The sequence below is a fragment of the Poromitra crassiceps genome (genome assembly GCF_964638095.1).
Source record: "Poromitra crassiceps genome assembly, chromosome: 4".
Lineage (NCBI taxonomy): Eukaryota > Metazoa > Chordata > Actinopteri > Beryciformes > Melamphaidae > Poromitra > Poromitra crassiceps.
This window is the reverse complement of record NC_139626.1, coordinates 34,115,393-34,128,061: the sequence shown is the minus strand read 5'-3', so window position 1 is coordinate 34,128,061 and position 12,669 is coordinate 34,115,393. Positions and strand designations below refer to the sequence as shown.

General features: G+C 43.2%; 1 protein-coding gene across 1 annotated transcript; it reads left to right on the top strand.

Moving 5' to 3' along the window:
- The first annotated feature begins 831 nt into the window (after window positions 1–831).
- Window positions 832–12,370, top strand: nme2a (NME/NM23 nucleoside diphosphate kinase 2a). The gene is made up of 5 exons (XM_083635428.1): window positions 832–909; window positions 2,105–2,237; window positions 5,236–5,337; window positions 10,077–10,189; window positions 11,276–12,370. The coding sequence occupies exons 2-5, from the start codon at window positions 2,109–2,111 to the stop codon at window positions 11,388–11,390; spliced, it is 459 nt and encodes a 152-aa protein (XP_083491554.1). The 5' UTR covers window positions 832–909; window positions 2,105–2,108; the 3' UTR covers window positions 11,391–12,370.
- The last annotated feature ends 299 nt before the right edge of the window (window positions 12,371–12,669 follow it).

The following is a 12,669-nucleotide window of genomic DNA, read 5'->3' as shown; positions in this document are numbered from 1 at the left end:
GTGAGAGCGGCTCACAAGAGAGCGAAGTTTAGAGTGTTCTCCCGTTGAGTTACTGTTTAGAGAGGCTGATTATAGGGCCCGGGGCCAGCGCTGCCGCAGCTGATCACTGCGAGGTTCTTTTGGCGCTGTCACGTTTCCAAAAATCAAAAATGGCGGAGGCTGCTGGGCGCTGATGTTGCAATGGGGCAATATGGAGCTGCCACTTCTTTCCATTAAAAGTTATTTGGTATGAGCGAGAAGCGCCCGGCTAGCGGGGTAAGTGCCAATGCTGCTGTCCTCCCCTCCTGCAGAAGTGCGTTGGGGAACCAGTGGTTTTTAGCGTGCTCTCCTCTCGGGCTCCTTCTCGTGACTAGGTAACTCTTTTTAAATTTTTGACTATTTTTCATAAGCTGGTGGTTGTAGTAGGCCTTCACTGCATGGGTTCCATAATAATGCGTCTCAGAACGAAAAATCTCAAGATGGCCACTTGGACCAGTACTACAAGGGTTTTTAATGCAAGTATTTAACTGGGGACGTTTAATGCTGATATCATCTTTTTGCCCTATTGTGTCTTGCACCCATAATAGGTGAAAATGTCCAATAAATATGAAAAACTACTACTGTGGAAAGGTTATCATATTAATTGTCTTTGTCCACTCAGTTGAGCCCGATATCTGGTATGGCTCATGGACTATTTACATTGAAGTCAGGCTGGACCATAATTGCAGTTCTGTATGTATGAATTTGGTGATGGAATAATAATAGTTATATTTCCTACAGCACGTGAAGGCACTCGCTCTAGTTTTTGACCCAGCCTCTTGCCATAGTGTGTCTCCGCCTCCACGGATAAAAAGCCGCCGCGCACTCTCAGTTTTCCTTCCCTCCACGTCAGACAGAGGAACTACTGCCTCACCGGGCCACACTGTCAAGGTAAAGTACAACTCTCGTCTTTTATATCCAATATTCTATTATGTACCGTGTGCGATTGTAGCTGACGAGTGCTTATTGTGGATACAGCCCAGTTTGTTACCAGGCAGACTTGAGCAGACTGAGAAGAAGTCAGTAAAGTGATTTCCGACAGCGCTGATCTAACTATAGTGGTTAAGCTTCCGGGTATTAAATATCAAGAGTCATAAGTGGTAAGAGTCGCTTATGGAGCATTGGGCCGAGAGTGACAATGACGAGCACGAACAAAAGACCATGCGCCTTTTCAGGACCCGGTGTTCCTCACGGGAGCGCGCACGTGTCTCCTGGCTTCGAACCAGAAATCCTCGTTTTATGAGACCGATGCTCCAATGAGGGCGAGGCTAAAGTCTATGAAGCCTCGTTCCCTCGTATCACGTATGTAGCGTCGGGTGGGAGCGAGAGAGAGTAGAGGGGAGAGATGGCTCGCAAGTCGCAACATAGGTCAACATTACCGTTTAAAGACGTGTCATCTAATCTTACTTAGGCGTCCAATGGGGCGTTTATTTTGAAAGTTATGGTGGGAAGTGTTGTATTCTGGCTGTTTTTTTTTTTTACAGGCACTGTGCATTCGCAGATCTGGCCTTGAGCCAGACATCTTCAGCAGGGGGTCAAGGGTTATGTCATAATTTAATATTCGTGACTTCAGCAGGGACAATTTACATTAATCCATGCCCACTTGCCCCCCCCCCCCCTTTTTAAACTTGAATTGCATGTGCTACCACGGGGGGGGGGGGGGGGGGGGGGGGGGTGACAAATTTCAAAATGTTATTTTTGAACACTGAATTACTGGAGATAACTAATAAGAAAACAAAACAAGGCTTGACTAAATACTGAGATTTGTGTAGTTTTTAACCCTGGCACTTATTTTGTCAGTACTTTAAAATACATAAAGCAAGGACTCAACTAAGCTCCTCCAGAGGGCGGGGCAAGCCGTACACAAGACATCATGTCAGTCTACACTGTCAGTTCAGTTGCTCACACTGTAAGATCCAGACTAACCCAGTCAATGCAGGTCGCTTTGCAATGGGGTCGGTGCCCTCGGCATCCGGCCCCACCCACGACTGTGCCACATGCACCCTGACTGCGTGAGTCTTTCTCCACACTTGCTGCTGCACATTCTGTGCTGGTGGCTTTTTTTAATCCTGATTGTTTGTTGCAGAATCATGGCTGAGCTTGAGGAGCGCACCTTCATCGCCATCAAGCCCGATGGCGTCCAGAGGGGAATTATTGGCGAGGTCATCAAGAGGTTCGAGCAGAAAGGCTTCAAACTCGTTGGGATGAAAATGCTCCATGTAAGTAACAAATCACTGACTCTTGTGTGACTCTTGTGTGACACTGCCACACCCACAATGTGCTTGGAAGATAGGGCTGTTATTTTTCAGCTCAAGGCAAATGGTTTCATATTGGTTGCATAGCATTCATATAATGGCTATGCAATGAGAATTGGTGTTCTCTTGGGTTGAGTCACCGATGTGAACATGATGTTGTGATTGGGCAGTGACAGGGTTGAGTCACCTTATGTGAACATGTATGTCTCTTGTTCCTTTTTGATTGATCTGTACGGTCTACCTGATGTTTTTATTTAATTGTATGTCATGTTTTTATAAGACCAGGGACCATGATGGAAACAAGTGTTCACACTTTTTATGTCATCTCTTGGATGTTTGTCATGCATTATCCAAAATAAATTCATTCATTGTGATTGTGTAGTGACAGCTAAGACAGCCCAGTGAGCGGATTAGCTTGTGCGGCTATTCCTGACTAGCACAAGCGATTACTGCTGCGTTGAGGTCTCCTTATCCTCTCAAGCATCTCCCTGTAATCTCTGACCTAGTGGCACGACACGGAACTGGTCACGATTTACTGTGGCTTATTTGAGATTTTAGAACTGCATTCTGCAAGATTTGATATCAAACCCACTTGACTGAAGCTCCACCCAGCCCAGCAATTGAGATTGAGACATTTAAAATTCTGTCTGCGAGGTCACTACTTCATACTGGAAGTGATGAATCAAGATATGGGAATGAAATCCAAAATGTGTCCTAAAAGAGTGATTCCCAACCAGGGGTCATGTGTACCCCTGTATGTCATGTGTACCCCTAGGAGTACTCGAGCACCTTGCAGGCAGTATGGAAATATTGGGGATTGCAATTTATTTCTAAAATGAAAAAAATCCAAGCGCATTGCTGAAATGGTACAATACATGCGCACCACAACCAGTTCCCCCTGCAGGTGTTAACTGTTAAGACTACTCTGAAGAGGTCATGTTGATGCATGTCAGAACTGTGTGCAAATCAACTCGCTAGCAAACATGGATAAATGCCTCAAAACATCCAGTTGCTGTGCTGTCACTCCAGATTGAGCTTTAGGGGAGCCCGGTGACCAACGGCGGCAGTTCAGTGAAAAATCTAAATGATTTTGTATGAATTGACTTGCATGGCCGTGGATCTACCTCAGCCACAGTGTTTTCTTTGTCACAAAGAATGTGCATGATTGAGGGGTGCTGAGAGATGGAAAAAAATGGCTCAAGGGGTACATAAGACAAAAGGTTGGGAATCACTGTCCTAACAGAGCAGGGAGCAGCACTCTGTCTGGAGAGAGCAGGGAGCAGCACTCTGTCTGGAGAGAGCAGGGAGCAGCACTCTGTCTGGAGAGAGCAGGGAGCAGCACTCTGTCTGGACAACATAATGAACATTGTATCAAAGCTTTCCTTCTTTGATCTCCTTGTGGTGTTTTCTGACATCACAAGATTCCTGTGTATTGAACTTGTTCAATTTTAAACAGCTACCATTACCAACATATGGGAGTTAAAAGTTGAGACAACTTGTCAGCTCAGTGATGATTTGAAAGTGTTCAGACACCATCCACCATAACCTTCTATGGACATTAGTTGCTACTTAACAGCTTTCAGTGCGTGATACATGCATTTAGTGATATATTCGACTTGCTGTTTGACAGCAAATCCAAACATTGATTCATAATTCATTTTAAGCCATAGTGAGTAATCAAGTCCAATTCCTCGTTTATAATAATTACAAATTAAGAATTTGACTTGCATGCAGAGTGCAGCGACCACCACATATAAAGTAAAAAAGTTTAAAGTGACATACAGTAATGGGTATTTGATGGGGGAGCGGGTAGGATAATGTCTGTGGGATAATGTCCGTAAATGTCCAGTAAAAGTCTTAACGGCACCTCCTGGCTGTAGCTCAGGAGGTGGTAGAGTGGGTCGTCCATTAATCGCTATTCGCTTTGGATAAAAGAGGTCGGTGGTTCGATCCCCGCCTCATCCAGTCTGCATGTCGGAAGTGTCCTTGGGCGTGCCAGCTGATGGTGTGCCAGCACTCTGCTTGGTAGCTTGCTGCCATCTGTGTATGAATGTCTGTGTGAATGTACCTACTGATAGTAAAGCGCTTTGGATAAAAGCACTATATACATGCAGGTCATTTGCATTAAGGAGGGGAGTAATGTTTGTGGGATTAATGATAAATTGTTAGCCTGGTAAACCAGTCGGTCACATGAACTCACATTTTATTTCGTTTTCGTCTGGCCTGAAGCCTTCATCCAGTCTTTGCAGTGGGCGGAAGTTGGGCAGGTGTACTTGCCTTGACAGACAACTTGGCCTTCAGCCAATCAGCGTTGGATCCAGTCAAACCGAAATCCACTCGGGAGAACGGCAAAAACATATTTTCTGCCCAGAAACTCCGTTGTTGCGATACTCCTTGTACTTGTTTAATTGAGTCTATTTCTGCAATAATTGGCTTTATGTCTTTATGGCTGTTTAAACTAGACAAACGCTGAGAATGACATTACTTGTCGGGGCGTCTGTTTTGCTAGTGACGTTCCTGATTGGCCGGTTACGATGTCAACTACGAGGCGGGTCGCTGATTGGCTCGTCCGCTTTGCAGTTTCTGCAGAAAGCCCTCGCAGAGTTGAGGCCAGACGGTCTGGTAGAACCAAATGAAATGTGAGTTCACGTGACCGGCTGCTTTACCAGGCTAGAAAATTGTGGGATTTAATATGAAAATTGTCATAAATTCGTCATCACTGACATTTAACTACAGGCATTTCCTCAGTGGTGAAATTAGGGTCTTAACTCCTGACTTCCCCAAGTAGTGCAAGTTGAGGTGAAGGGTATCTTCTAGTTGGAAACGTATATCTATTTTTTACCATAAGATGTGAATGCAGCATACAGTCTCAGTGGAAAATATCCCACCTACCTGGGTGGTAGGTAGGCTCGAGCTTTGATCTATTAATTAGATGAACTAATAACTTGTCTGCCTGCCGTAGGCCTCCGAGGAACACCTGAAGGAGCACTACATCGACCTGAAGGACAGGCCGTTCTTCCCTACCCTGATCAAATACATGAACTCTGGTCCAGTGGTCGCCATGGTAAGACACAGCAATAGATAACATGGTGTAAACTTACATTAGATGCCTTTCTTAAAGAAAAGGTCTTAACCCTGTAAAACCCAGACATAGTAAAACATAAAAAAAAATGTTTTTACAACCTTTCAGATGGTGTTGTAGGAGGCCTTTGGAGATGATAATGAAGTGTTTGCAAAAATTGTATGTTTTTGTAAGGTTTTATGGAAATAATATTTATATTATATATAATATAATTGGGGAATGTATTTCACAATAACAACATATGTACATGTTCTAGTCATTTTACTGATCACAAAAAAATAAAGGCATTTTACTTGCTTAGAATTGATAAACCCAGTCCAATGAAACAAAGGGTGGTTAATTCTCAGCCAAGTTCTCGGAAGTTGTGATACATCATGACCTTGTGGGTGGGACACAAATGTCCTATCCAATAGCATTGTTAGACTGAACAATAGGACCCAATGACTATGTTTATGGGGACACAAAAAAACAAACATTTATACTTTTTTTTTTTTTTAGAATAAAAATGTTGTAATTCTGCAACAGCGGGTGTTACAGGGTTAAACCTGGGAGTCTGTTTTAGGGATGAGCCGATTTGCGATGAAATTGTTATATTGGCGATTGAAGGGAGTGATCGCTAATTGGCTTTTCTACAGCGATATTTAAGCTGATTTAACTAATTTACTGTCATAAGTAGGGATGCACCGATCGATCGGCACGTGACCGGAAATGTCCGATTTTCACGCGACCGGCTGACCGGCTCCGGTCAGTCCACATTTCTGTGCCGATTCTGTGCGCCGGTCGGCTTTCCCCTTTTTTTGTTTGGTTAATTACCTGCAGCTGCACGATGCGCGCACCCCAAGCAGCCGAAAGGAAACACACACCAGCATGTCGTCCTCATTGTAGAAATTGTACAGTTTGTCACACATGCAAGTTGAAAATAAGCCGCGGAGGGGAGGCAGGGTACATTGCCGAGTCCCGCTCAGCTGGAGTCCACTCCAGTCTGAGCGGCTCGCTTCACCTTACTGGCCCCTCTCTCTCCCCGGCCACAGCGCAACACAGCCGGCTTGGCGAAGTGAAGGTAGGCTACTATCGAGCCCTGTGTGTCCAGGTTACATTCCCCGACCAGCTGCAGTCCACATCACCGCTGACCTGCTGCAGATCAGCTGCTGCTGCTGCTATCTGTCAGTCACGTTGTAACGTGGATACAGGAGAGGAGGACTATTTGTTTTGTTTTGCGAATAGAACGACAAACATAATAATAAAACGCATCGGACCAGTGGGCAAGCTTTACTGTGCGTGATGATTTTTTTTTTCGGATGGCGGATTAAAAGAAACTGACTGTGTGTAAACTCAACTCAAACTCATTTCCTCATCTAGGCTACTCAAGAACAGCCAAATCCACGACTAGAGTGGGCATGGCTTCGAAGGTCTCTGGGCTCCAGACCTATATAGGCTATAAACTCCTTGTCCATGGATAACATTTTTGACGTTTATTTTATTTTATTCGTTTATTTGGCAGGGACATATACAAAAAAAACATTAAACACCATAGGGGAAGATATGCTTTGTAACAGATTTAGCCATAGGCTACTTTCCATCTGGAGCCCCTGTTCTGTTGCACCTTTTCTCTTTTGGAAAAGTAAATGCATGATAGCTGTGGGATATACTGGTTGTTTTATATTCATTGTATTTACACAAAAAAGGAGATCGTCCTACCTCATGCAAATGATAAGAAATGTGACATGAATCTTAATTTTCTATTAAAGCAAAGTAAAAAAATAATAATCAAAAAATAACCCGTCAATTATTGTTCTTAGAAAGAGAATCGGCCAAAATCCTTATCGGCCAAGAAAATGGCAATCGGTGCATCTCTAGTCATAAGAAGTTATAAAAAAAAAAAGCTCTAGAAGCTGCGCCCTCTGCTCCTCTCCAGTTTCCTCAACGAGCACCGTCAAGTCAGCCAGAATGTAAAAGTATGTCTTCCGCAGTGGGTTTTCAAAATTAAATGTAATAACCTTATTATAAATGTAGAGTAATGCTTTAGACTAGTTTCACTCCATATGTAATCGTAACATCACAACCAGTGTTTGGTGTGTAAGCTATTTTATGGAGGTTCCTCAGAGTTAAGGCTATGAGTGATTTAAGTTTATTTTGCACTCGCATGCTTTTATTATTAAGGCTAGAAACGTAATTGCCACCCACCTGTGAATAAATCTCATCTCATCGATCTCGTTCAAACTTTACCATGACTTATACCATGGTCTGGGTGAGTACTAGTCTCTGATTGGCCGGCAGGTGTCCATTAATTACGGTAAGCAATATCACACGAGAGGGAGTGCTGCTGTTGGCTAATATCGTCACGGCTGTGATTCGGTCGGCACGAGGCCGCAGGCCGAGTGCCGAAGATAATCACAGCCGTAGACTGCTGCCTACTTTTTATCATACACATCATCACCCTTATCATACACAGCTGTGTTCGCTTTGTGATTGGCGGGCTCAGGGCTGGTAGGCTATTGTTTGTTTTGTTCATTACAGGAGTTAGCAGCTGTGATGCAGAGTGATATACACAGAGTGAAGCGCCAGTGATGTTATCATGAAATATCATCACTGCTACGATCCCTCTTGTCCAATCAAATTGCTCGGCCGGAACTAACTGTTGTATAAAACCGTTTAGAACACGGCTCTCTTGAATACTCTATTCTGATTGGTCAATCAACAAGATTCACCGGTCATTATTTCTCGACAACCGACCGCTGCTCTGCCACACCTGGATTAATCAGTTGATAAGAGCTTTTTGTCAGCAAACACTACTAATTAGTAGGGGTGGGGGGAAAAATCGATACACCACAGTATCGCGATATTTTGCCTGACGATATTGTATCGATATTTGGATGCCAAGTATCGATATTGGAAAAAAAAGAAAAAATTATTTATTTTGTTTGCAGGCCACCGGGCTACTATAAACTTTAGTTCCAAGGCCAGCAGTAAACAAACGGTAGCATATTTTCATTTTGTTTTAACAGTAACAGTTTTGTCATAACAGTAATTTACAAATTCCCCAGTTACTGAATGGGCTGCACAAGATGTTTTGTGTAAGTGAAGTGAAGTTGCAAAAACTACATAAGTACACTAGTCCACACACACATCCAGTTAAGGTGGACTGTAAGTAGACTGTAACAAACAGTTCAGTTTGTCAGGTGCATGCAACTATGACATGACTTTATGAAAGTTGTTGGTCGGTCTACTTGACAATGTTGCTGCAATAAAATGGTTGAAGTCAGATGTACAGACTGAAAAATTGTTCTTATATAAACCAGATGTTGACAAAGTTTTCCTTTGGGGACATCATTTGCAGTTGAAAAAGTAAGAAATCGCAATATATCGAGATATCGCAATATTCAATATATCGCAATATCGATATATCGCAATATCGAAAATATCGGAGTATCGCAATACTATCGTATCGTGACTCAAGTATCGTATCGTGGGCATCTGGTGATTCCCACCCCTACTAATTAGGCCAACCAGTTGCAGCTGTGGTGTCTTGTGTGCCAATTACGAATGAAACGCTTTGTCGTTAAACGCTATTAAAAATCTATTTGAATAATTATTTTTGTCAGATTATTGAATGATTTAGTTGTAGGCCGTGTTCTAAGCGGGATAATGTATATTGAGGCGGTGATTACTGGGAAATAATGACCTTCAGGTGAATCATTAAGCCCTCCGCTGCGCGTCGGGCTCAATCATCACCTGTCGGTCATTATTTCCCCCGTAATCACCGCCTCAATATACAATATCCCTTACGTAATGCACACATAGTCCGGCTCAAGTCTAATCACATGTAAATTCCACCCAACCTGCACAGCTGTTGAATCAAACAGCACAGCTAACGTTGTTTAACTCGCTACCTCAGCTTCTACGAGCTGAGCGCATTGGCTTCCCTGCACTATACCGGCTGTAAAACATCCATCTTTGCTCACTACATCTGCCTTTTTCTGATTCTTTTTTTTTACCACAGGTGTGCATAGAATACAGGTTAAGATTATTATTTTTTATACAAAAATGTGAAATAATTATCCGTTATCGTATCGGGTGAAAAAATCCATATCACGCATCCCTACTATTTACACAGGGATGCAAACTACGGTAGTCACCTTTAGGATCCCAAAATAGGGCACTTAACTGAATGATTTTGAGTGGTTTTGTATCAGCCCTGGTATGTCACCTTTTTCACTCCAAGAGTTTGCATCCCTGCTTACAGTAATGTAAATGTATGTAATGTATTATCTGAATATCATACGTCAGTCGTTGGACAACCATAATGTCTGACGTGACGTCATCACCCGTTTGTACCAATATCTTATTTTTAGGGCTTTGAGCCCAAAATAAGATAAATTTGTCAAAAAATACACTGGCGAACCCTGTGGGTAATGAACAGAGCAGGGCAAAACACAGTAACACATGATGAAACGCCGTGATAACTTAAACCGGTTCGAGTCACGGTCTTAAAAATGACACCTTGGTGTGCTGCTCAAATCTCTGAACTGCTCAAATCTCAGTGAAAACGGACACATGACACTTGTAGAAGCGGGTGCACCGCTTGAAAATACAGGTGTGTACAGGATCGGTAATTTAGTAGCTTGCAGTCAAACAGATGCTCGAAGAGAAGCCAGCTGCTGAATTAGCTGGAGTCTTGTCTCGTACCTCTGCTCATATCCCTCTGCTTTGTGTGATGCTAGGTGTGGGAAGGTAAGGGCGCTGTGAAGACTGGCAGGGTCATGTTGGGTGAGACCAACCCCGCCGACTCCAAGCCTGGAACCATCAGAGGAGACTTCTGCATCGACGTCAGCAAGTGAGTGCCATTTGCCTACGACCGTGATACTCTCCTCAACCCCTCAATCGTCTGAACAACCAATCACAATTTATCTCAGCTCTCGCACTCTGAGATAAGTGCAAACTCTGCCACACTGGGGAAACTAGAAGATAAACGGGAAGAGAAATAGCTAACATTTCAGGATTCAAGATTTTTATTGTCACTCCGTAGTACAAGTATCACGTGTGAAATTCTTGTGCTGTAGACTCCGTTACAACATAGTGCAAAAAATAAAAAAATAAAAACAAGAGGCAATAAAGCAGTAAGAGACGCCACAGACAGTGGCGTATTCACTGCTCATATGTGCAAATGGCATGAACATACTTTAAACATAACATTCTGTTAGGTGCAAATAGCATATACCTAATTAAACATACTATTGAACATTAGTCATACGTGATGGTAGCAGCTGCAGTGCGGTACAGTACGGTACATTTAAAAGAGTATTGAGGACTTTGTGTCCATGGGTTTGGGAAAATGTGTCGGTCTGCTTTGTGAGAACTTCATTTCAAAAGGTAGGAAAAAGCAAATGTGGCACAAGGAAGCTCAGCAGGCTGAAAGTGAATCAGAGAAGAGAAAAAAGCAGCTTCTTGGATACTTATAGACAGATTTTAATTGGGAAGTAAAGTACATGTCTACTGCAATAGTTAAACAATGTACATCTTCAAGAATAGACAGGGGCACAAAACGCAATGAGTTTCAACCTCTCTGGTCTTCGTCAGGCTGTAGGGCTGAATGTGGACTGCTGCACCTGTAGAAAAGGCATACGTGACACACGGAAGCAGTGTGACAACTATGTCAAAAAGTAGAGCTATACATATTAGAAGCAGGATAATCCAGACATAGTATAGGGCGGCACACTGTAGAAATACAACAATACTACTAGCATGGCACCAGTCTGATATCCTTAGCCGCGGTCTGAATGCTGTGATTGACCAATCAGAATCGAGCATTCAACCAGGCTGTGTAATAAAGTGGAATAACTCATACAGTGTATGTGTGGATGTGTCGACTGGACTCTTGTCACACTGCATTGGTCTTAGTTGTCCTCTCTGCCTGTTGCAGGAACATCATCCACGGCAGCGACTCGGTAGAGAGTGCCAAGAAGGAGATCGCCCTCTGGTTCAAGGATGAAGAGCTGGTCAGCTACAAAAGCTGTGCCTTCAGCTGGCTCTACTGAGACCTCGCACACTGACCAGCTCTACTGAAACCTCGCACACTGACCTGGGACCAGGCGGCTCGGCTCCACGTCCTGTTTCTTCCCACATGTAGGATGAGGGGAAGAGCTGGCTGTAGATCAGTGACACATTTCCCACATTCCTCATCGTCCACCATGCCTCATCATACTGTAATGTGTCTTGTCTGGTCTCTCCCGAGGTCCAAGTCTGCACTTTCACTTTCCATTCCTCCATCCCTTTAAACATTCCATTCCCAACTTTTGTCTTAGCTGTCAAGTTTTGTTAAAAGGTGATCCGCTTTCCAATAAAACACACAATACCATCCTACCTGGGTTTGTTTTCTTAGTCAGATGTCCACTGGACACAAAGACACTTCTAATGTACTGCAATAGTGTATTATAGCAATGCATTCTAACATTTGATGGCTAGACTGGATATGTATTGCAGATGTCTAATTCTTTGTAAAAAACGACAAAACATGTCATGTTATAGCAGTCTAGTGCACCTAGTGACACGCAAAACGGTAAACTCACAGTAAACAGGTTTTTTTGTATAGAGTTTGGTGTGACTCATAGAGCGACGCAAGCGCGTGGGGCTCGTTGCTAAGCAACAAGCCAGTTAGTTGACCCGTAGAATTCCAGTTTCAGATAGATACAATTTAAGAAGTCACTAGTTATAATTCCAGTTCAACATGTCTTTAATTCCCCTCAATTCAAGATGTCTGCATTGTCCTTTTGACATATCTTAATGTGACATAATTTGACTTAAATGATTTAACTAGTCACAATGACTAGAACTGGAAATATCACTAGTTATAATACTGCCGTTTTAGATATCTGAGAAACGTCCTACACATGAATGGCAAAAGTGATGTGATTTGTCTTACGAAGAATTGTCATTGTCTGAAATGTTTTGACTAGGAGGAACGATGTTCTAGATATCTTGAAAGAAAAGTACGACTGTCAAAACTTTGCTATTAAATGTTGACAGTAAAACGCTTGCTGTAGTGTGTTGCCCTGCTGACCTCAAACCGAGTGAAGGCTTTGTCTTTAATGGTGCATTAACTTGTGATGTTTCTCATTAAGCTGGATACATCTGGCTCTTCATGGCTATTAGGAAGGATTAGTCTGAGATTAGAGTAGTGTGGCTCTCAGCTGCAGTGGTTTGTGCTGCCATGGACAGCAGGCGGCCAGCAGATAAGCAGGCTGAGTTTCTCTGCCACGCAGGATGGATAGGAGCAAGTCACCTGTGGTAGTGTTGACCTGCCGACCTCACACTGAA